Source organism: Myxocyprinus asiaticus, chromosome 14 (genome assembly GCF_019703515.2).
Source record: "Myxocyprinus asiaticus isolate MX2 ecotype Aquarium Trade chromosome 14, UBuf_Myxa_2, whole genome shotgun sequence".
Taxonomy (NCBI): domain Eukaryota; kingdom Metazoa; phylum Chordata; class Actinopteri; order Cypriniformes; family Catostomidae; genus Myxocyprinus; species Myxocyprinus asiaticus.
In genome coordinates, this window is record NC_059357.1 from 36294116 (window position 1) to 36315713 (window position 21598).

At 38.3% G+C, this 21598-nt stretch overlaps 2 protein-coding genes across 2 annotated transcripts; one reads left to right on the forward strand and one right to left on the reverse strand.

The window, feature by feature from the left end:
- Nucleotides 1–246: 246 nt before the first annotated feature.
- Nucleotides 247–18253, reverse strand: LOC127451710 (endoplasmic reticulum transmembrane helix translocase-like). Its single transcript, XM_051716605.1, is given in 26 exon segments — nt 247–788; nt 1086–1229; nt 1743–1854; nt 3238–3380; nt 3470–3666; nt 3751–3865; nt 5282–5469; nt 5647–5743; nt 5862–6055; nt 6154–6262; nt 7388–7513; nt 7595–7705; nt 7833–8008; nt 8157–8314; nt 10388–10508; nt 10605–10742; nt 12468–12594; nt 12681–12736; nt 14801–14930; nt 15005–15111; nt 15206–15275; nt 15637–15792; nt 15881–16144; nt 17499–17588; nt 17793–18058; nt 18061–18253. Coding segments are annotated over 26 exon segments (3558 nt in total). The 5' UTR covers nt 18113–18253; the 3' UTR covers nt 247–677.
- Nucleotides 18254–18540: 287 nt separating this feature from the next.
- On the forward strand, nt 18541–19856 carry LOC127451733 (coiled-coil-helix-coiled-coil-helix domain-containing protein 5). Its single transcript, XM_051716639.1, has 4 exons — nt 18541–18650; nt 18969–19109; nt 19278–19426; nt 19557–19856. Coding segments are annotated over exons 1-4 (318 nt in total). The 5' UTR covers nt 18541–18648; the 3' UTR covers nt 19583–19856.
- The last annotated feature ends 1742 nt before the right edge of the window (nt 19857–21598 follow it).

Genomic DNA, 21598 nt, shown 5'->3' on the forward strand with positions numbered 1-21598 from the left:
GCTCCTGAATTTCAACTAACACAATAATTACTCTTCCTAATTTATCTTTAATCTGTTTGAGAAATTTTAATTGTAGATGTTTATTTACCAATATAATGACTCCCTTGCTCTTACTTGAGCCAGCACAAAAAAAAAAACATGCCCACCCCATATCTTCCCAAATTTTTCAGCTTCATGGTACTTATTTGTAACTATTTTGGTAGTGTAAAAGGAGTTAGTTATGCAGATAAATAATAAAACAGCAACTGTTTTTGTATTTTGGTCATTTATAAGTCTTTCAGAGATCTGTCTTTATACAAAAATGATGGAAACAACAACAAAAAAAACAAACACTTTGAAATTCTTCAAAATGCCCCTGCCACAGCTGTGTGCTTCAACCGCACCAAAACACACTCTCACCTTCAACACAATACTGTCGTTTTCTTGGCCTCCAGAGCAGAGAGGGTGTGGTTAAAGATGTCAGTAGAAAGAAAATGTAGCTAAAGTGTTAAGTTAAGAGCAAAGACAGAGTCAGGGAGGAAAAGGAAACACTGGGGTTTGAACAGTATTGAGTTTCACACCCTGCCTTTGCATCTCGCAGAGCTCACCACCAGTCAGTTACTGTATTCCTGTAATGCTCATTCACAGTCTGGTCACTAGTGGCAGCAGCTGCTTTGGTGACTGTTGGCAATAACAGTTCATTTAGACAACCTCAGGGTTCCTTTGCCCAGCAGGAACTGCAAAACTCTATCCACCAGCAGGGCGGCGACAAAATCCAAGATTAGGACCTGGGCTATTATTAACTTAAACTGTAAAGAGAAAGAGAAATAAATACAATTTATTGATGGTAAAAAAACAAAAAAAACAAACAGCTGCTAAGAGGCAGGCTGATAAAATAAATAAATCTCTCTCTCTCTCTCTCTCTCTCTCTCTCTCTCTCTATATATATATAAAACAGGAGAAGTTAATTTACAATCCATCATATAGTGTTTGCTTCATACTTGAAAGTACATGCTTCTCCATCATTAGTACAGTAAGTACATAGAAGTACAGTATGCAAACTGGGATTTGGCCAAAATGTGGGATAGTGTATTACAATTCAGTACCTCAGTTGGAATATCCACTAAGGCAAACTGCTCATTGAATTCAGGCGATGATCCTGTCAGCAGCCCTACTATTGCGAGCCCTGATAAAGCGATGCTCCAAAGCAAGGGCCGATTCTCGCGGAGAGATTCCATAAAGGGGTGACCCTAAAGAAAAAGCTTTGAATTAGTTTATTTCAGCTTGACTTTATTAAAGGAATAGTTCACCCAAAACTGAAAGTGTATTTTCTGGTTTCACTTCAACAATGATTTGCATTTTTTGGGATGTGCTACATTTAAATATGTGAAAGCACAACAGAGGGGAAGATTTTCAGTGAATAACAATTTAAATTTTGCTCTGTTCATCACACAAAGCTATCATATGACTACAGTAGACTTGGAATTTAGCGCAAAAGTTGTATGGTGCTCTTTTGTCATCCTTCCCACATTCTTTGTCATTGTTTCATATGTATCTATGTTTATGTATCTACAGAGGAAAGTCAGTCTTACAGATTTGGAATGCATGAGGGTGAGTTAATAATAACATTTTCATTTCTGGGTGAGCTATTTATTTAAATAATGAAATTTGAAGGTGAAGTGCATGTTACTCAGCTTTAAAATGCTTTAAAGTGCTGTTAAACAATCCAGTGTGTTTTTATAATTCACATCAAAGTAAAGTACCTTATAGTTAATTGCAAATGTAGCCATTTGCATGGCCATGGACATGATGTATACAGTACTGTTAATGAGACTGGGCTCAAACTCTTTGTACAGATCCACAAACTGCTCTGACCTTCAGGGGAAAATCAGACAGAGAGAAAGAAGTGAAACATGAAGCCAGAATGCAAATGATATGAAAATTAAACACAAATGTGAGCAGTGATGTCACATTTTTGGTACACCAAAACAGGCTCTTTGTAATGGACCTTTATCCTCATGATGCACAATATTTAAACTTAAGCAAAACATAACCACTAATGTACTGTTTTCGTCTTTTTACAACCGCTGTTAGACTGTAGAGCCCTCCAGGGCTGGCGACAGAGGAATAATACAAAAAAAAACTATCATCAACTATCGGCATAGATTTTTGCCGATAGCAATCATTCGAAAAAGCAACTATCGGAACCGATATATCGGTAAAAATGATATGTCGGTCCCAATAGTTATTACTGGTTATCAATCGGTTATCGGCAAAAATCTAAAACAGATATATCTGTCGAGCTCTACTTATTACATAGAAATAATGGATTTTGAATATGTGTTGAGGAAATTATTGTAAAACTATTGGCCCTGGTCATGTGGTGAAAGATTTTCTCCTCTATTCCAGGGTTTCTCAACCTTTTGCCAAATGCGACACACTTTTTTTGAATGCAAGTCATCCATGACCCGCCACTGGGTTGGCAGAATAAATTAATAGGTACTTAATCTAGTTATGTTGATATCCTTATAATATAGTGGCCTAATATCTATAGCCCAATATTTGTAGCTTTAGTGCTGTTGGCTGAAGTTTTCAGACAGTCCCTTATCATACCATCCACAGTTTTAGGATGTTTTAGCACAATGCGAGGACTTTTCAGAGGGTCCCTTACCCACCTTAGGCAAATTAAATTAATGATCTTCAATGATTTTTCAGTGAGGCCACCGGACCAGCTTAAATACGAGACAAATCGCATCCCTTACTGATTCGATACGGAACACATCATTTCATCTTTAAATACGTGACGATCCTGTATTTTATGGGACGGAGGGCAACCCTACTTGGGACTGCCGCTCTGAAATGATTATGTCCAGAGATTGAATGGAGATAGCACATGCAACGCTATGTAAAGAGACCTTGTCCAAAAAGAACGATTCGTAGCATTGATGGATTATTGTGATTGGACAGCTAATAATTAACGTCAGAGTAATGCAGCCTCTTACTTACGGTCATTTACGTAAACCTGGATATATTAACACGATTCAACAATAGAGGTCATTGTCGCCCCAAACATTGCAAATGTACAGTTCTATCCTTCTAATTGGTAATTTGTACTCATGACAGAAAAGATCTCGCAAACCAGCAGACAATGATCCCAGTGGTTGAGAAACCCTGCTCTATTTTATTTCCACAGTTGCCTTTGGCTTGCTCACTAGGGGAATTAAGACACTATTTTCTATAAAGCTGATTTTCCAGTACCTGGGTGGGCTTCTGCTCTGAGCCCCTTTGTACAGGTACACCAGACTGCAGAAGTGGACCGCAAACTGTAACAGGACTGTCAGGACAGTGTACAGGTTGAAGATGTTTGGTAAAGGCCGCTCTTTGGACAAGGTCTTGAGAGGCTGAAGATGAAAACAGAAACACAATTTACTTTCATTGAAATCTAGTTTATCAGACAAAAGCAGCTTTACAAAAGCATCTCCCATCTCACCTTTGACCTTGAGATGAAGAGAAAGCAGCCGGCCAGCAGCAGGCCCTGAAGTGTCGCCTGGAAGTCACTGAATTTGACCCCTTCCAGGTAGAGAACAGACTGACTATAAGCCAGCACCAGAGCGTTCAGAGCCAAGATCTTAAACATCTGCAGGGTGGTCACTAGAGTGCAGCGCCCCTGTTTTATCACATGACAGACTGAAAACAGACAAGACAGAGTTAGACAAATCTTATTTAGTCCAACATTTTAGAGTAAGCAAAAATAAAATGAGTTCTACTTACTACACTGAATGGAGGACAGTTTGGAGGTAAATGGAGCAGCGATTGAGGCGTCCCCCAGTTTTACTACTTGAATCTGATCTTCCTCTAACTCTCGCAATACCTGACTGATCCTCTCCTGCAACACAAAACATTTATACAAAAGAGGATTAGTCACAGCCTTATATATTTGGTTATTACACAGCTCTCTTGATTTCACTTGATTTTGATAAGTCAATCGAGGCATTATGCAGTCAATGATTACTAAACTTTACAAATCAAATCATTATTTCATGTCCTTCTATTTATCTATTTGGTAAGTAGTTGTATAATAAGTGGGAACATATACAGTCATATGCTCATTATCACAAGATGAAGCCCTTTAGAGTGATAAATAGGGCTGGGTTAAAATATGAATGTTCCGATTAATCGCAATCTTCATTTAAATGATCCCGATATTGATTCTTTAAGGGATAGTTCACCCAAAAATGAAAATTCTTTCATCATTTACTAACCCTCATGCTATCCCAGATGTGTACGATTTACTTTCTTCTGCTGAACACAAATGAATATTTTTAGAAGAATATTTCTGCTCTGTAGGTCCATACAATGCAAGTGAATGGTGACCAAAAATTGTAAGGTCCAAAAAGCATATAAATGCAGCATAAAAGTAATCCATAAGACCCCAGTTGTTAAATCTATATCTTCAAAAGTGATATGATAGGCGTGGGTGAGAAACAATCAATATTCAAGTCATTTTTGCTATAAATCTCCACTTTCACTTGCTTCTTTTGTTTTTGGTGATTTGCATTCTTTGTGCATATCGCCACCTACTGGGCAGAGAGGAGAATTTATAGTAAAATAATCACTTAAATATCGATCTGTTCTCCCACCCACACCTATCATATCACTTCAGAAGACATGGATTTAACCACTGGAGTCACATGGATTACTTTTATGCTGTCTTTACGTGATTTTTGGACTTTCAAAGTTCTGGCCACCATTCACTTGCATTGTGTGGATCTACAGAGCTGAGATATTCTTCTAAAAATCTTCATTTGTGTTCGGCAGAAGAAAGTAAGTCATACACATCTGGGATGGCATGAGTGTGAGTAAATGATGAGAGAATTGTAAATTTTGGATGAACTATCCTTTTAAAGTCCCAAGCTTGATCTTTTACTTCAAAGTTTATTTCAGTTTTGGGTGTGTTGATTATTATAACTGACCTGCACAGTTTGGGCACTGTTGTTGCTTTTTCAAATTAATATTTTTGTAATGCATGAAGTTAGAAGGTTCCCTGTAAAAATGTACAGCATTAGCTGAGAGAGAAGTTCTTGGACATTATAACTGAAATATACACAAATGAATAAAAATCGAATCAAATCGTATCAAAATCAGAATCGAAAGCTTGTGAATCAGAATTGGATCAAATCGCCCTAGAGCCAAAAGATCCTTCCATTTCGTGTTGGGCTCCTGATCAGCCCACATTTTGGATATCTGGACATTTAAAGTAAAGCATTTAAACAGTGTTAGAAAGGGATCTTCTATAAAACACCTTTTGTGCCGCTAGTTGCTCCTCTCTGTGGGCCATCATTCTCTGTCTCGCTGCACGGGAACTGAGTTTGACCCCTGAACTTGGGACTGGAGGTCCATGTTTGGGCTCTCCAGCAGAGAACTCCTTCTCTTTGTTTTTCTTCTTTTTCTCTGGCATCCGCTCCGGGGCATTAGCCAACAGAGCCACCCCTGAAATACAGGGGATTTGAGTACATCAACTCCAGATTCATTCTACAGGACTAGAATAAGAATTACTGATGTTGGAAATCCATCTACATGTGTATAATACTGAATCAACGTGTAAATCAACACAAGCATACTAAAAGCACAGGGATGTTTAATCATATGTACTGTGTCATGTCGCACCTATGTGGGCGTGTTTTAGTGCACCAACATCATTTGTGCCATCTCCACACATCAGCGTAACAAAACCCAGTCCCTTTAGACTGGTTATGACAAATTCCTGCACAGAAAAGAAAACATGCACAGTTACACCTAGTTGATTAACATGATATGATTAGTACCAAGACAAGAAGTATAATTATTAGTAAAAGCTTTTCAAAGACAAAAATTAAAGACACCTTCTGTTTGGGGCTGACACGAGCAAAGACTCGCACGTGAGGAAGCAGGGCATTGAGTAAACGGGGGTCATAGGTCAACTTGGTCAGCCCCTCTCCTGTGACACAAAGGTCATACTGCCTGACCAAATCTGGCACTGAGGAATGAGGTAGAGGAAGGCACACACTGCCGTCTATGGATTCCCACTGCCATTTAGCTACAAAAGAAATGGACAGTCAATTTAAAGAGGGTTACTCCTGCTCCTGCTATTGTCGTCACAATATTTGACTAGGCATTGTTAGAGATGTAACACACCTTGACTAGGGCCTGGCTGCAGTACAAGTGTGTGCTCTTTTTGAATGAAATGCAGCTCTCTGGCTACATGACAGGCGGTTAGAGGGTTGTCACCTGTAATCATAACTACCTGTGAAGAGGAGGCAGATGTTAGATCTCTGTCATGAAAACATGACATCCAAGGCAGTGGACTTTAAAGAGAAGGAAATAATTGAAAAATGTAAAATGCATTAAATGTAAAACTCAATCTCATTTTTAATTTGGGTGGGGTGAGTATATTTGAAATTCTGAATTGGTCAGACCCCACATAGTCCTCTAAAACTCTTCACTTTCCACATAGCATTTTAAATAGAATATCTTAAATGACTTCTAATAATTCAATTAGCATGTATGTATATATATATATATATATATATATATATATATATATATATATATATATATGTATATATGTTTTTTATTTTATTTTTTTAATAATTATTAAATTTTTTGAGTACATTAATATTACATTAGTATATAACAGTTTTTGATATTTATTTTTATAATTGAAATAATATTTACTCAATGTTCATTAATAACATTCATACTATATTAATATTTATTAATAAATACTAAAATCTAAATAATTATAAATGATTCACCAGTTGACAATGTTTTAAAAACATTTTAAACAGCACCTTTATTAAACAAGAGCTTCAAATCTTTTCATTTTTGGAAAATTTGGGTTATGAGTATATAAAGTATTTTATATTATTTATATTTTTTATTTTTATATTTAAAATAATATTCACTCAATGTTCATTAATAATATTTATACTATTGGTAGGATATTCATTTATATAAATAAATTGTAATAAATATTAAATCTAAATAATTATAAATGATTCACCATTTGACTTTTTTTTTGTTATAATTTTCAACATTTTAAATAGCACCTTTATTAAAATAAATGTGAAATCTTTCTGTTTTTGGACACTCTGTGTAACTCTTTCTGAATCTGTTGGCCTTTTGTGATGATCTCTGAACAAATGTTTAGATTGAGTTCATGGTAATTGGCTTGAGATAAAAGCATCTCTCAAATGCATAAATACAAATAGAAATCAGTGTTACTTCCAAAATCAAGAAAAGACCACCTGTCCTGGCCTTAATTGCTTCTAACAGTATTCAATTGTAAAAAAAAAAAAGAATGTTAGCTTCATTTTATGTGTATATACATTACAAAATTCATGTTACCATTTACAGTTCATGTACTTACATGGTGTGAGGCCTCTAGTATCTCTCTGATAACAGCTTTGCTGTCATTCTTTAGAGGGCAGAAGACGACCATAAACCCAGCAAAGTGCAGGTTACACTCCAGTACCTCTCGACTCACCTCCCTAACCTGCACACGGAAAGAGTCATCTACGCCCTCTAAATAATAGAATACCTGTAAATCTGGCTTTTAGTGATCAGTAGTGAATACCTGCTGATGGCTCAGGTGGCCCATCTCTTTATACCCCAGTGCGAGAACTCTCGCCCCCTCACGTGACATCTCTCGGTGTACCTCGTCATAGTTGGATGGACACTCTGAGAACTAAAACAGACAGAAGCTAAAAGGCACACAAACTGCACTGAACTTCCCCAGCATTGATCTGTAATGACAAACTTTCAGCTGCGAGACAGAGAAAAAGCTAAAGAGGTCTAACACATGAAATGCTCACCATGTCCCTCAGTGTCTCTGGAGCTCCTTTCACAGTGGAGATGAAGCTGAGCTCAGTGGAGCCCATCCGCTCATAAGACGCCAGCACTGACATCCTCTTCAGAGCACTAGCAAAATGAAACCTCTGATGAATCTTCAGACCTGGAGTCTTTATGATGCGAGAAAACACCTTCTCATCTAAACAAAGGGACAGAGAACATGTGCATGTAAGTACAAGGATTACTACAGATATTACAAGACAGGATGGTTTGATGTTCTGCAACATGCAACAGCAAAAGAACATGGCTGATTCGCGTACAAACCAGTTTTTAACATGAATCCAGACCTTTAGTGAGTGTCCAGTCTGCTGCGGTCAGCATGGCCTTCTCCAGTGGATCACCCACTAGCTGTCCATCATCCAGTGTGACCAGCGAATGGCATGTAGCCACCACCCGATGAGTCTCCACTGGGATCTCTGACACTGGAGTCACTTCTTTCCCCTCTCTAAGAGGTGAGTGCAACAAGATTGAATGAGAATACGGTTAGAAAGGGAAAAATCTAGGGATAAACTGACACGAAAATGTTTGGCCGATGCCAGTTTGTTTTCTCTCCCCTTTTCTCCCCAATTTGGAATGCCCAATTCCCAATGTGCTCTAAGTCCTCATAGTGGCATAGTGACTCACCTCAATCCGGGTGACAGAGGACGAATCTCAGTTGCCTCCGTGTCTGAGACCGTCAATCTGCGCATCTTATCACATGGCTTGTTGAGTGCGTTACCACGGAGACATAGCGCATGTGGGGGCTTCACGGCATTCTTCGCGGCATCCACGCACAACTCACCATGTGCCCCACCGAAAGCGAGAACCACATAATAGCGACCACGAGGAGGTTACCCCATGTGACTCTACCCTACCTAGCAACCAGGCCAATTTGGTTGCTTAGGAGACCTGGCTGGAGTCACTCAGCACGCCCTGGATTCGAACTTGCGACTCCAGGGGTTGATAGTCAGTGTCAATACTCGCTGAGCTACCCAGGCCGATGACGATTTTAACAAAAAAAACTATTGGCCGATACCGATATTTTGCGACTTACCTTATTTTGTCATCAAATCAGTTTTGCTCAGGAATTATGTTTTAAAAATGTACAAAGAAGTACGAAAGCTTTTTATTGTTCTAAAAATAAAAAATTTCTACTGAACATGGGTTAGATCTGTTAAACGCATGACAAGCCAAAATGTTAAAAAGTGCCACAATGAAAGATAAATGGAAGATTAAAAATATTGAAAAATAACTAAATATAAAAGCATGATGATTGATATGATAAAAGATTATGTTGCACTTCTATTTTTGCAATTCTAAACAACAAAACTCATATTACATGTTTGTACTGTATACAATAGAACAAACATTTAAAAGAACATCAAATTCATATTATGCATACGTTGGGCAATTCCATGGAAATGTCAACCACATCATGGAAAAATAAAAAGTTACTAGGAACAAAATGCACTTTTAAGTTCTATAGTGGTGTGATGGATAATCGAAAATGCCATCCAGACCGCTAGAGGATGCTGCTTGCTTACACAATGCTGCCTGAAGCGCTGAATGAATTGCTGAATACAGTACATTTTTAAGCTTTCAAGGTTTAGTAATTGTACAAGACCATATTGCGATTTCAATCTTAACTCAATCAATCATGTAGCCTTAACAGATACCTTACTAATGACTCAGAAGTCAAATATTGCTGATTTCAAAGCATTTTGGATGGTTTTACCTCATCACGTATATGTAAGTGCTCCTTTCACAACTGTCACGTCTGTAACAATGGTTTTTCCTCATAAATGTGAGAAAAAGAATGATTCAAATTAAACAGTACATGTTCTTTGGAGTGCCAACCCTTCTACATTCTGTTGCTATCATTATTTCTGGATTGTACATTTGAATTCATAAAGTTTTTACAAAGTGTGTTGATAATAAATTATAAATGAACCATCGGATATTCATATTTTCAATTGTTTTAATTTGGTCAATAACTGGCCGATAAATATCGGTGTCCGATACATTGGTGCATTCCTAGAAAAGTCTATCAGGTCTGGCCCCATGTTTTACGTTACATTAGATTTTGGTTGGTAATATTGCAGGGATGTGTGATGCTACACTATGCAGGGTTCCTACTGTTTTTGATATGACCTTCCCACTTGTGTATGATTCCTGAATATGGATTTTTAAGAATAATTCAAATTCAGACAGATTTGCTACTGAAACATTTAGAACGATTTTTGAACCGGTTTAACTCCAAATAAGTTCTAAATTACAATTCACAAACAAAACAGACGTCACAAAAACACAATATTAAAACTCCCTGATACTTCCAGGTTTTTCATGACAGTGAAAACATGTGGATATCTTTTTATCTATCCCTTTTTAACACTATTGTGTTTTGTTTCATCAAGTGTATCTGAAATCTGCAATACAAACTGTATTACAAAAAATATTGAAGGTGAATTACCATACAATTTTTCTCAGAATTACTTTTTCTTTTTTGCACTTTACCATGGCAAAGAATACAGGGTTTTACCTGAGTCCTGCTACACCACGAACTACTAAGCTGTCACTTGTCAGGGTGCCAGTCTTGTCGAAGCAGCAAATCTCCACCTTCCCAGCGAAGGGGATCCTGAAAGGTTCTGTGCAAAACACATCTGTGGAGGAGGAATATTACATAAAATGTAAGTCTAAAGAAAGCAATGTGATTAAGTCATGATGATCTAAATGTGTTGCATCCAACAGTCACTCACAGAGTTTGGCCAGAGCAATAAGTGATGTGTTAACAGCCAGTGATAGCTCTATGGGTAACTCTGGTGGCACTACTGAAGTGAGGATCAGAGTACACTCCAGAAACAGCTTGTATTTGTTTCTACTCGGGTCCTTCATCCCTGGAAAATAGACAGAACTATATGCAGACAGCTAAAAAAACATACACTTACAGTTGAAGTCAGAAGTTTACATACACCTTAGCCAAATACATTTAAACTCAGTTTTTCACAATTCCTGACATTTAATCGCAGAAATTATTGCTTAGGTCAGTTAGGATCACTACTTTATTTTAAGAAGGTGAAATGTCAGAGTAAAAGTAGAGAGAATGATTTATTTCCCCAGTGGGTCAGAAGTTTACATACACTTTGTTAGTATTTGGTAGCATTGCCTTTACATTGTTTAACTTGGGTCAAAGGTTTTGGGTAGCCTCCCACAAACTTCTCTCAATAAATTCTTGATAAATTTTTCTATCGGTTTGAGGTCAGGGCTTTGTGATGGCCACTCAATACCTTGACTTTGTTGACCGTAAGCCATTTTGCCACAACTTTGGAGGTATGCTTGGTGTCACTGTCCATTTGGAAGACCCATTTGCAACTGAGCTTTAACTTCCTGGCTGATGTCTTGAGATGTTGCTTCAATATATCCACATAATTTTCCTTCCTCGTGATGCCATCTATTTTGTGAAGTGCACCAGTCCCTCCTGCAGCAGAGCACCCCCAAAACATGATGTTGCCACCCCCATGCTTCACTGTTGGGATGGTGTTCTTCGGCTTGCAAGCCTCACCCTTTTTCCTCCAAACATAGTGATGGTCATTATGGACAAACAATTACATTTTTGTTTCATTAGACCAGAGGACATTTCTCCAGAAAGTAAGATCTTTGTCCCCATGTGCACTTGCAAACTGTAGTCTGGCTTTTTTATGGTGGTTTTGGAGCAGTGGCTTCTTCCTTGCTGAGCAGCCTTTCAGGTTATGTCGATATAGGACTTGTTTTACTGTGGATATAGATAATTGTCTACCTGTTTCCTCCAGCATCTTCAAAAGGTTCTTTGCTGTTGTTCTGGGATTGGTTTGCACTTTTCACACCAAACTAGGCTCATCTCTAGGAGACAGAATGTGTCTCCTTCCTGAGCGGTATGATGGCTGCGTTGTCCCATGGTGTTTATACTTGTGTACTATTGTTTGTACGGATGAACGTGGTACCTTCAGGCGTTTGGAAATTGCTCCCAAGGATGAACCAGACTTGTGGAGGTCCACAACTTTTTTTCTGAGGCTGATTTCTTTTGATTTTCCCATAATGTCAAGCACAGAGGCACTGAGTTTGAAGGTAGACCTTAAAATACATCCACAGATACACCTCCAATTTAGTTACTTAGTGTATGTAAACTTCTGACCCACTGGAATTGTGATATAGTCAATTAAAAGTGAAACAATCTGTCTGTAAACAATTGTTGGAAAAATTACTTGTGTCATGCACAATGTAGATGTCCTAAACGACTTGCCAAAACTATATTTTGCTAATATTAAATCTGTGGATTGGTTAAGAAATTAGTTCTAATGACTTCAACTGAAGTGTATGTAAACTTCTGACTTCAACAGTATGTTCCTCTTGGCATGTAAGATGTAAAGTAATAATACGTCATGCGAACTGCCTGGAATTTCTTGTGCTTAGAAAGGTAAACTGGGTCAAATTGTTTGAATTTTGAGTGTATCAATGCAATGCTTGATCATGATCAGATATAAAACAAAAACACATTTGTGGATGACTGATGTTATATGCTGTTGATATAGAAGTAATTTTAACACCTGTCCTTCACATATTCTCAGCAAATAAAGGCTACTCACCCTCAACCCAAACATACACAGCTGCAGCAATGGCAAACACCAACAGGAAGAGGATAAAGATGAATGTTTCCAAGTTGTTGGCCGTCACCCGCTTCACTCCAAACAAAATTGTTCTCAATAATTTGCCCTAAACAGGATACAACAACAAATTAGGAATTTTTACATTACAAAACAGGACACTTTCCAATCAAAGTACTAGACCGAACACCTCACCTGAGAAGTGTAGAATCCCGTCCGTAAAACGTAAGCAACACAGCCGTTGTCTACAGCTGTGAAGAAGGCAAAAGAAAAGAAAACTAAATATTTAAAAAATATATATATTTTATAATATGGATGGTCTACTATTTCTGGTAGATTTTCAAATTGTGGCCAGAACCCCTCTACTAATGGGGACCCTCAAGGTTAGAAAAAAAACGCTCTCTTGCAGAGGTTGATATCATCATATTCCCCACAATCCCTTGCAAAAAGAGGAGTTTGACCATTTGCTTCAGAACTATAATTGTAATACGTGAAAAACTACAAACATGGCAGCGAGACTGACGGCGCATCATCAGTTCATCAAGTTTTTATTAGGGGTGGGTAAAAACATTTCTTTTCCAATGCTTTGCAATCTTCATTTGAATTATCTCGATATCAATTCTTAAATCCCAAGTTCAAACTTTTACTATATGTGCAACCCTCTACTACAATGAGGGGAAATCACCCACATTTGTGAACAACCATTTGTATTTGTAATGTACACTGATGAGCCAAAACATGGTAAGTGAACAATCAGTTCTTGTAGTCAATGTGTTGAATGCAGGAGAAATGGGCAGGAGAGGAGTAAAGACCTGAACGACTTTGACAAGGGCCAAATTGTTATGGCCAGAAGATTGGATCAGAGCACCTCTGAAACGGCAAGGCCTGTGGGGTGCTCCTAGTCAGCAGTGGTGAGTACCTATCGACAGTGGTCCAAAGAGGGACAAACCACAAACCGGCGACAGGGTGTGGGGCGCCCAAGGATCATTGATGTGCAAGGGCAACGAAGGCTATCCCGTCAAGTCAGAACTGACAGAAGGTCTACCATGGCATAAGTCACAGAAACTTTTAATGATGGTTACAGGAGGAATGTTTCACAACACAGTGCATCACACCCTCTGCGTATGTGGCTGTGTAGCTGCAGACCAGTCAGAGTGCCCATGATGTCCTCTGTCCACCATCGAAAGCGCCTACAATGGGCACGTGAATGATGGAACTGGACCTTGGAGCAGTGGAAGAAGGTCACCTGGTCAGATGAGTCCTGTTTTCTTTTACATTATGTGGACGGCCCTGTACGTGTGTGCCGTTTACCAGGAGAAGTGATGGCACCAGGATGCACTATGGGAAGACGACAAGCCGGTGGAGGGAGTGTGATGCTCTGGGCAATCTTCTGTGTCCGGCCATTCATGTGGACATCAGTTTGACACGTGCCACCTACCTAAACATCGTTGCAGACCAGGTACACCACTTCATGGCAATGGTATTCCCTGATGGCAGTGGCCTCTTTCAGCAAGATAATGCGCCCTGCCACACTGCACACATTGTTCGGGAATGGTTTGAGGAACATGATGAAGAGTTCAAGTTGTTGCCCTGGCCTCCAAATTCCCCAGATCTCAATCCGATTGAGCATCTATGGGATGTGCTGAACCAACAAGTTCGATCCACGGCAGCTCCACCTCACAACTTACAGGAATTGAAGGATCTGCTGCTAATGTCTTGGTGCCAGATCCCACAGGACACCTTCAGGGGTCTTGTAGAATCCATGCCTCGGCAGGTCGGCGTGGTTTTGGTGGCAAGTGGAGGACCAACAGCATATTAGGCAGGTGGTCATAATGTTTTGGCTCATCAGTGTATAATGTATTTGTAATATACTTCGTAATGTACCTAGTTAGAAGGTCCCCTGTATAATTAACAGTATTAGCTGAGAGAGAATTTATTTCATATGTAAGCAAAAGGGACATTATAACTGAAATATACCCATATTAATCTATATCAAATCAAAGTCAAATCGAGAGCTTGTGAATCGGAATCAAATCGGGAAATCTGTATCAATACCCAGCCCTAGTTTTTACAACAATACAATCAACATTAAACGTAACAGAAGTTTATCTGAAAGCTGTGAATAGAAACTACTTTGTTCTCGCTGTAGGACAAAGGTGCTGATCGACTCATTAAAATGCAAACGATTAAGCGGCTCCATTTACAGTAATCAAAAAAGGGTATGAGTGATTAATAATCTTCATTTTACCATCATGCATTATTTTAGGTCCATCAACTGCATTTATACTATTTATATATTTGCTGTAAGTACTAACGTTTTAGTCCAGAACTTGCTCTGAGTGGTGGGCTGTGCTGAACCACTTTGGTGCCACCTGAAATGATGTGCAGACGGGAGTCGGCATGCAGGTCCAGAGTTCTCTCAGGGTCCAGGTCTTCCACAGGTTCCTGCAGACATGACATGTCAATCACAGTGTTAACAGCAGATGTCCAGTCTCTGTGGAGAGGGTAAGCAGACCCACCTTCATCTGAGGCACAGACTCTCCTGTTAGCATGGCCTCATCCACTATACAACGCCCTCTAAGTAGAAGAACATCACAAGGAACCAGGTTATCCTGAGGAGAACGCCCTGTGAAGATATTAGAAATAGGTGCTTGCATCCATGCTAGTGAATAGTAGAAGATAAGCTTTTCAAACAGAAGAGATTTGCCATTTTAGCTCACCGACTGAGACGATGTCTCCAGGCACTAATTCATCACTAGATATAGGCCTCCATTTTCGGTTTCTGTACACCTGTTACAAAATGAAAAATCTTATACATTCCTCATGACCATTCTACACATGCCTTCTATTAATAAACATTAAGGTTCTGAATTGATAACTGTTTTTTTTTTCCGTCAGAACTCCATTCCAACTCAATTTTATTTTTATTTTTTAAAGAAAACCAAATTATGTTTATGCAATTTTTTTAATGGCTCTTTAAGGAGTTTACATTTACTCACTGAAGCACAAGTCATTACTTTCGTCATGTTCAGCTCGAAATGAACTGAGAACTGTTACTGTGTTATGTTTAGCGCTTGAAGTTCATACGACTTTCCGTATGAAGTTCATCCACTCACTTTCTGCCTGTTCAGACAATGTGTAGTTAAGTTACCTGGATCATATATGGTTTGTTTCCCATTCTGCGGATCTCTGACATGTTTCTCATCTGCTGTTGCACCAGAGATGCTTCAAATGCCACAAGCATGAAGAGTGTGAAGACACTGTAGTACCAGTATTCGTCCAAACACCACAGACCCACACAAAACACCTGCAGAAGAACAACACTTACAACCAACCCAAACATACAGAGCACCGTAAATATCTGTACAATTAAAGTGCATCTTCCACACTCGTACCTGGAAGACGAAGAAGGGGGCTGTGGCTCTCTCCTTGAAGAGCTCCAGGAAGTCTGGCACCACCATCTCTGCATGATTGCTGCCGTAACGCTTCTCTGCAGCATGTAGCTGAGCCTCCTCCAGATAGCCTTTCCAGTTTTGGAAATAACTCATGGGATAGTTGATCGGAAATGCCACTTGCAAGAAGCACTTCTTCTCTTTGCTGTCATACACATACCGGATCTTCTGGAACTCAAAGGACAGAATTTCCTCTCCATCCTCATCCTGCACAAAAACATGAGACTTTTGACATATATATCCTTCATCTGTCATAACCTATAATCAGGGTCCTTGTGCCTTTTAACCAATGATTTTCTTCAGTCATTAATGAGGTTTGGAAAATGATTTTTATTTCTAGCCAATTAAAGGGACAGTTCACCCAAAAATGAAAATTCTCTCATCATTTACTCACCCTCATGCCATCCCATATGTGTATTACTTTCTTCAGCTGAACACAAACAAAGATTTGTAGAAGAATATTTCAGCTCTGTAGCTCCATACAATGCAAGTGAGTGGTGGCCAGAAATATGAAGCTCCAAAAAGCACATAAAGGCAGCATATAAGCAATGCATATGATTCCAGTGGTTAAATCCATATCTTCAGAAGCAACAGACCAAAATGTAACACCTTTTTCACTATAAGTCTCCTTGGCGATCATGATTTCAAGCTTGATTACAGTTCCTAGTGCCATCTAGCGCTCTGCACATGTGTCAAGAACTAGGAAGTGTAATCAAGCTTGAAATTAGAGACTGCCTAGAGACTGCAATGTCATGATTTATAGTAAAGGTGTTATATTTTGGTCTGTTCTCACCCAAAATTGGTTGGTTTGCTTCAGAAGATATTGATTAAACCACTAGAGTCATATGAATTACTTTCATGCTGCATTTATGTGCTTCATGGAGCTTCAAAGTTCTAGTTATCATTCACTTGCATTGTATGGACCTACAGAGCTGAAATATTCATTTATGTTCAGCAGAAGAAAGAAAGTCATACATATTTGGGATGGCATGAGGGTGAGTAACTGATGAGAGAATTTTAATTTTTGGGTGAACTATAACTTTAAATATTTTAGAGCTGAGCTTAATTACAATGTGCTCCTGCAGCTCTTAATTAAAGAGCATTTTGCTCAAAACGTCATGTGTTTAGTGAGAAAAGTTTGTTTCGGAGCAACATTGAGCTGACTGTTTTTGTGAGATACATTTTTTCATGCGTCTGTATTATTTTTTGGGAGGTGACCGCTTGTGATTTTTTTAAATAAATGTAAAGGTGAAACGTGAATGTAGAAAAATATATATTAATTAGGCCTATAAGTATTGTATTTTTTTAAACTTATTTTTTATAATTACTTTATTTCATTGACTTTCTCAGGCCTGAAAATAACAATTAAAAAAATTCCCTGATATTTACAGGTTTCCCCATCACTGTGGAAATTGTGTATAACAACATTTTAGCAGATGCAATGCATCATATCACATTGAAAAAAGCATGTAAATAGAAACAGACATCTGAATACTGGTTAATCTACAATTGCTAAATTTGGTTCTTTAATTAGAATCTCTGGAATAATTACATATCTCACCTTATCCCTCAGAAGAGGCACTAATTCAGCTGAGCCATTGTTAGGCATCGGAATGACTTTTGCAAAGGTAGCCTTGTCTGGATCAGACTCCTGTTTAAAATATGAGTGCATAAATCTCAGTACATTTTGCTTAGTATCTTAGTATCTGGGATGTCACAGCCATATGTCTAACTTATGACTTAATAAGCCAAGTCAAACCAACGACTTGATGTGTAAGTCTTTCAAAATAATGTTCATAGTAATTGTATACAGGATCACTGGAAGCATATACTTGTAGTACATGTTATTTATTACCTTAGAACAGGTGAGCCAGCAGTGCGCGTGCACGGACCAATAGCCAGAAAGTATTGTGAGGACGTGCGCGATCCCGATAGCGGCGAGCGCAAGTAGGCCGGCCTCAACGTACTCGGCACCACCGTAAACTCCAAACCACATATACAAACAGCACGGGTAGAGGAGTAGGAACGGGAACACTGTACCGTGTAGTGCGCGTGTCCTGCGGCAGTGGAGCGACAGTGATCTCACGAGCTCATCGCTGTGCGCTTGCGCTTGCGCTCCCCCGGCCCAATTTTGCAGTCTGTAACCATATTTCCCCCTTTTTTAGCTTCATCCATCCTATGGTGTGCCTTCCTCCGTCGACCCTCCTACTCTCCACCTCCTTCGTGCAGGCGCAACGGTAAAAAAAAATAAAAAAAAAAATAAAAAAAAAGGCAGCTTCGCACCGCCCTGGTGTCAACCCACCTTACAGATTTCTCAAAAATTGCAGACACGACAGGTTCCGCATACGCAAGCACGTACAGTGGTGACGCAATATCCGGTGCATGTCCTTGCTTTCCGTATAAACAGTAATTTGTTTCCAGCACTAAAATTATTGCTAGTTAATATCATATAATGATAACAAAGCATTAATTTATTTCAAAGTATAAAAAAAAATGTTTTAAATAAATAAATAAATAAGAGCGGTGCTGTTTCGAAGCCCCTCCCATTTTTAAACGCTAACCCTGAATTGACCAATAAGATCAGAGCTAGTGGGAACGTTGACCAATCGAATCCGTCCAGCGGGAGTGCGGACGCTCTCTTTGCACATGTGCGACATAATGTCCAAGTAACCTTCGCATGAATCGAGTGAAAAAAATCAAAGGTGTTTAACATGTAAGTATTGCTGCTTGACATCTGCTCTTTATACTTATTTGTAATGTTGTATTTTTGTCTTTCTCGCGTTGTAACACATGGACAGCAATTAAATTAAGTCCTGATGACAACTTACTTCACTTGCAAAATATGAGTACATTATATGAACCAGAAAGTGTATTTTGCAATTAAATTGCACTAAAACCGTGTTACAGCATAGCTGCTTTTCCCTCACGCTAGTGTTTCTCCCAAAACTTACATGCTCAAACAGTATTTATAATTATAATGTAAGTGTAAATGTCATTTAGATATTTAATATAATACAAATGTGCAAAATAGGCAGGCGGCAATGGACATAACAACCAAATACTGCCAGAAGGAGCTGGAGGAATATGGTGCCTGTGTTGCATCCAATCCAACATCATGGCAACAGAAGTGTCAAGACCTAAAACTGAAGGTGGCACAGTGCACTTCATCACAGTATGTGTACTAATTTTTTACCCAACACATATCAGTGGAAATATTGTTAAGCAGGTCTAAGACTGTTGAGTAAGCTGTTGGTGTAAACAGCTCACCTCCACAGTTGTATTTTTGTGAGTTATTTTGAAAAACTTCATTCATTGTGATTTGTTTTTAATCTTGATGCAGTCCAGTGATAAGAAAGATCCGAACAGACTGTGCTGGTGAATTTTCAGTGTTTGAACGGTGTCTACGAGAGAATCAGAGCTCTGCTGAAACATGCCAACCTCATGTCGCCCGTTTCCTGGCCTGTGCTGAGACCGTGGACCTTTCAGGCAGTGTGTTTCTATAATTATATTTGAAAGGATAATGAATGTTGAAAATATGACCTGAAATACATATTTGAATTTATGACTGAGTCCAAGCATGAAAGCAAAAAACATATAAACATTTATTTTTCCCCAACAGCAAATACTGCACCTCAACCCACGTAGATGCTTTCCATTTGTCGCTGTTCTGTCTAAAGAGAAATCACAGGTGTTTTTATACTTCAGTGCTGGAAGGAAATGGGTTATGGAAATGTTTATTATTTTTGAAGAACTGCAACACCAAGAAACCAGGACAAACAGACCTCACATTTTGCACACTTTTTCAAAGCCTTTTTGTTGTATTTTATTGTTCTTTTGTCAGGATTTCAGGCTGTTATGTGATAAATAATTTTCAAAAAGTTAGACTGATATGAAATAAAATATGCTCATTTCCATTTTATTTCTATAGATCCACCTGCCCTTTTGAATATTATGTCCTCCTATTACAACAACATGTTACCAAAGAGCAGCATTTTATATTTTTGCAGATGTTGAATCCTTAAAGAAAGTTCACCCAAAAATGCTCTCATCATTTACTCACCCCCATGCCATCCCAGATGTGTATTATTTTCTTTCTTCTGCTGAACACAAAGATTTTTAGAAAAATATTTCAGCTCTGTAGGTCCATACAATGCAAGTGAATGGTGACCAGACCTTTGAAGGTCCAAAAAGAACATAACGGCAGCATAAAAGTAATCCACATGACTCCAGTGGTTAAATCCATGTCTTCTGAAGTGATATGAAAGGTGTGGGTGAGAAACGGATCATTATTCAAGTCCTTTTTTACTATAAATTCTGCACTTTCACATTCTTCTTCTTTTGTTTTGGAGATTCAAATTCTTTGTGCATATCACCACCTACTGGGCAGGGTGGAGAATTTATAGTAAAAATAAATATTGATCTGTTTCTCACCCACACCTATTATATCACTTCTGAAGATATACAGTAGATTCAACCACTGGAGTCATATGGATTACTTTTATGCTGCCTTAATGTGATTTTGGAGCTTCAAAGTTCTGGCCACCATTCACTTGCCATTCATATGGACCTACAGAACTGAGATATTCTTCTACAAATCTTTGTTTGTGTTCAGCAGAAGAAAGAAAGTCATACACATCTGGGATGGCATGAGGCTGAGTAAATGATGAGAGTTTTCATTTTTGGGTGAACTGTCCCTTTAATTTCTTATAATGCACTAATAGGTTTAAATCAAACAGGATGTATGCCACCTCTAAAATCCATGACTTTCAGAATTTCTCCACACGATACCAAACATGTTTTCAATTAAAATGATCTCCTTGATGACAAAAAAGAAAAAAGAAAGGGCCACATGGGCAACCATGTAGTAACAGGTTGTCTATTCTGCTTTCTAAAAGATGTGAAATTCTAGTATGAGAATCTACCAGTGGTGAATCAAAAATGGGAAATATGAATATTGTGAGTGTAGATAGAAAAAAACAAAAAAACAAACAAACGAGGACTCTTCTTACATAGATCTTTTATAGTATATTTAAATGGGTCTGAATTTAAATATGTATTCAAAATTGGTGCCTTTGTGAAAATTTGAACTTAAATGCATTAGAATTTCTATCTCTAGATTAACAAGAAATGGTAGGCTATGGTGTACAATGGGGAAAAAGACCCCTGGGGTAAAAGGCACTTTTGTTTTTATTTTCTCCCAAAACACTAAACGGCAACAAAAACTACACTGAACAAAATTTGGAGTGAGGTTTACTTAAAAAATAAAATAAAACAAAAACCTAGGAAACAATTTCCACATAGAAATTGCTTGTAAATTTAACAGACCATATTTTCAAGAAAAGGCTACACACTATTCTTGGTGGCTTTAATTAGAACTTCTCAAAAAGAGTTTACTTTACAATTCTCTGTTTCATGTCAATTTTACTCAAGCAATGTAGCACTGAATTAAGCCATGCTTTCAAAAGTGTACTGGCATTTCAATGCTTTTATTAATGTACTTAATCATGTTCGCACGCCGACCTCAACACTTGGTGGGTAAAATACGATGATGGTAACAATCAACAGATAATTCTTTTTGTCCATGAATGGGTAACTTTGAGTAGAAAATGAACTTCAGACTTCACAAAGCAAGAAGTTACCAATTGTAAAAACAAACTCAAT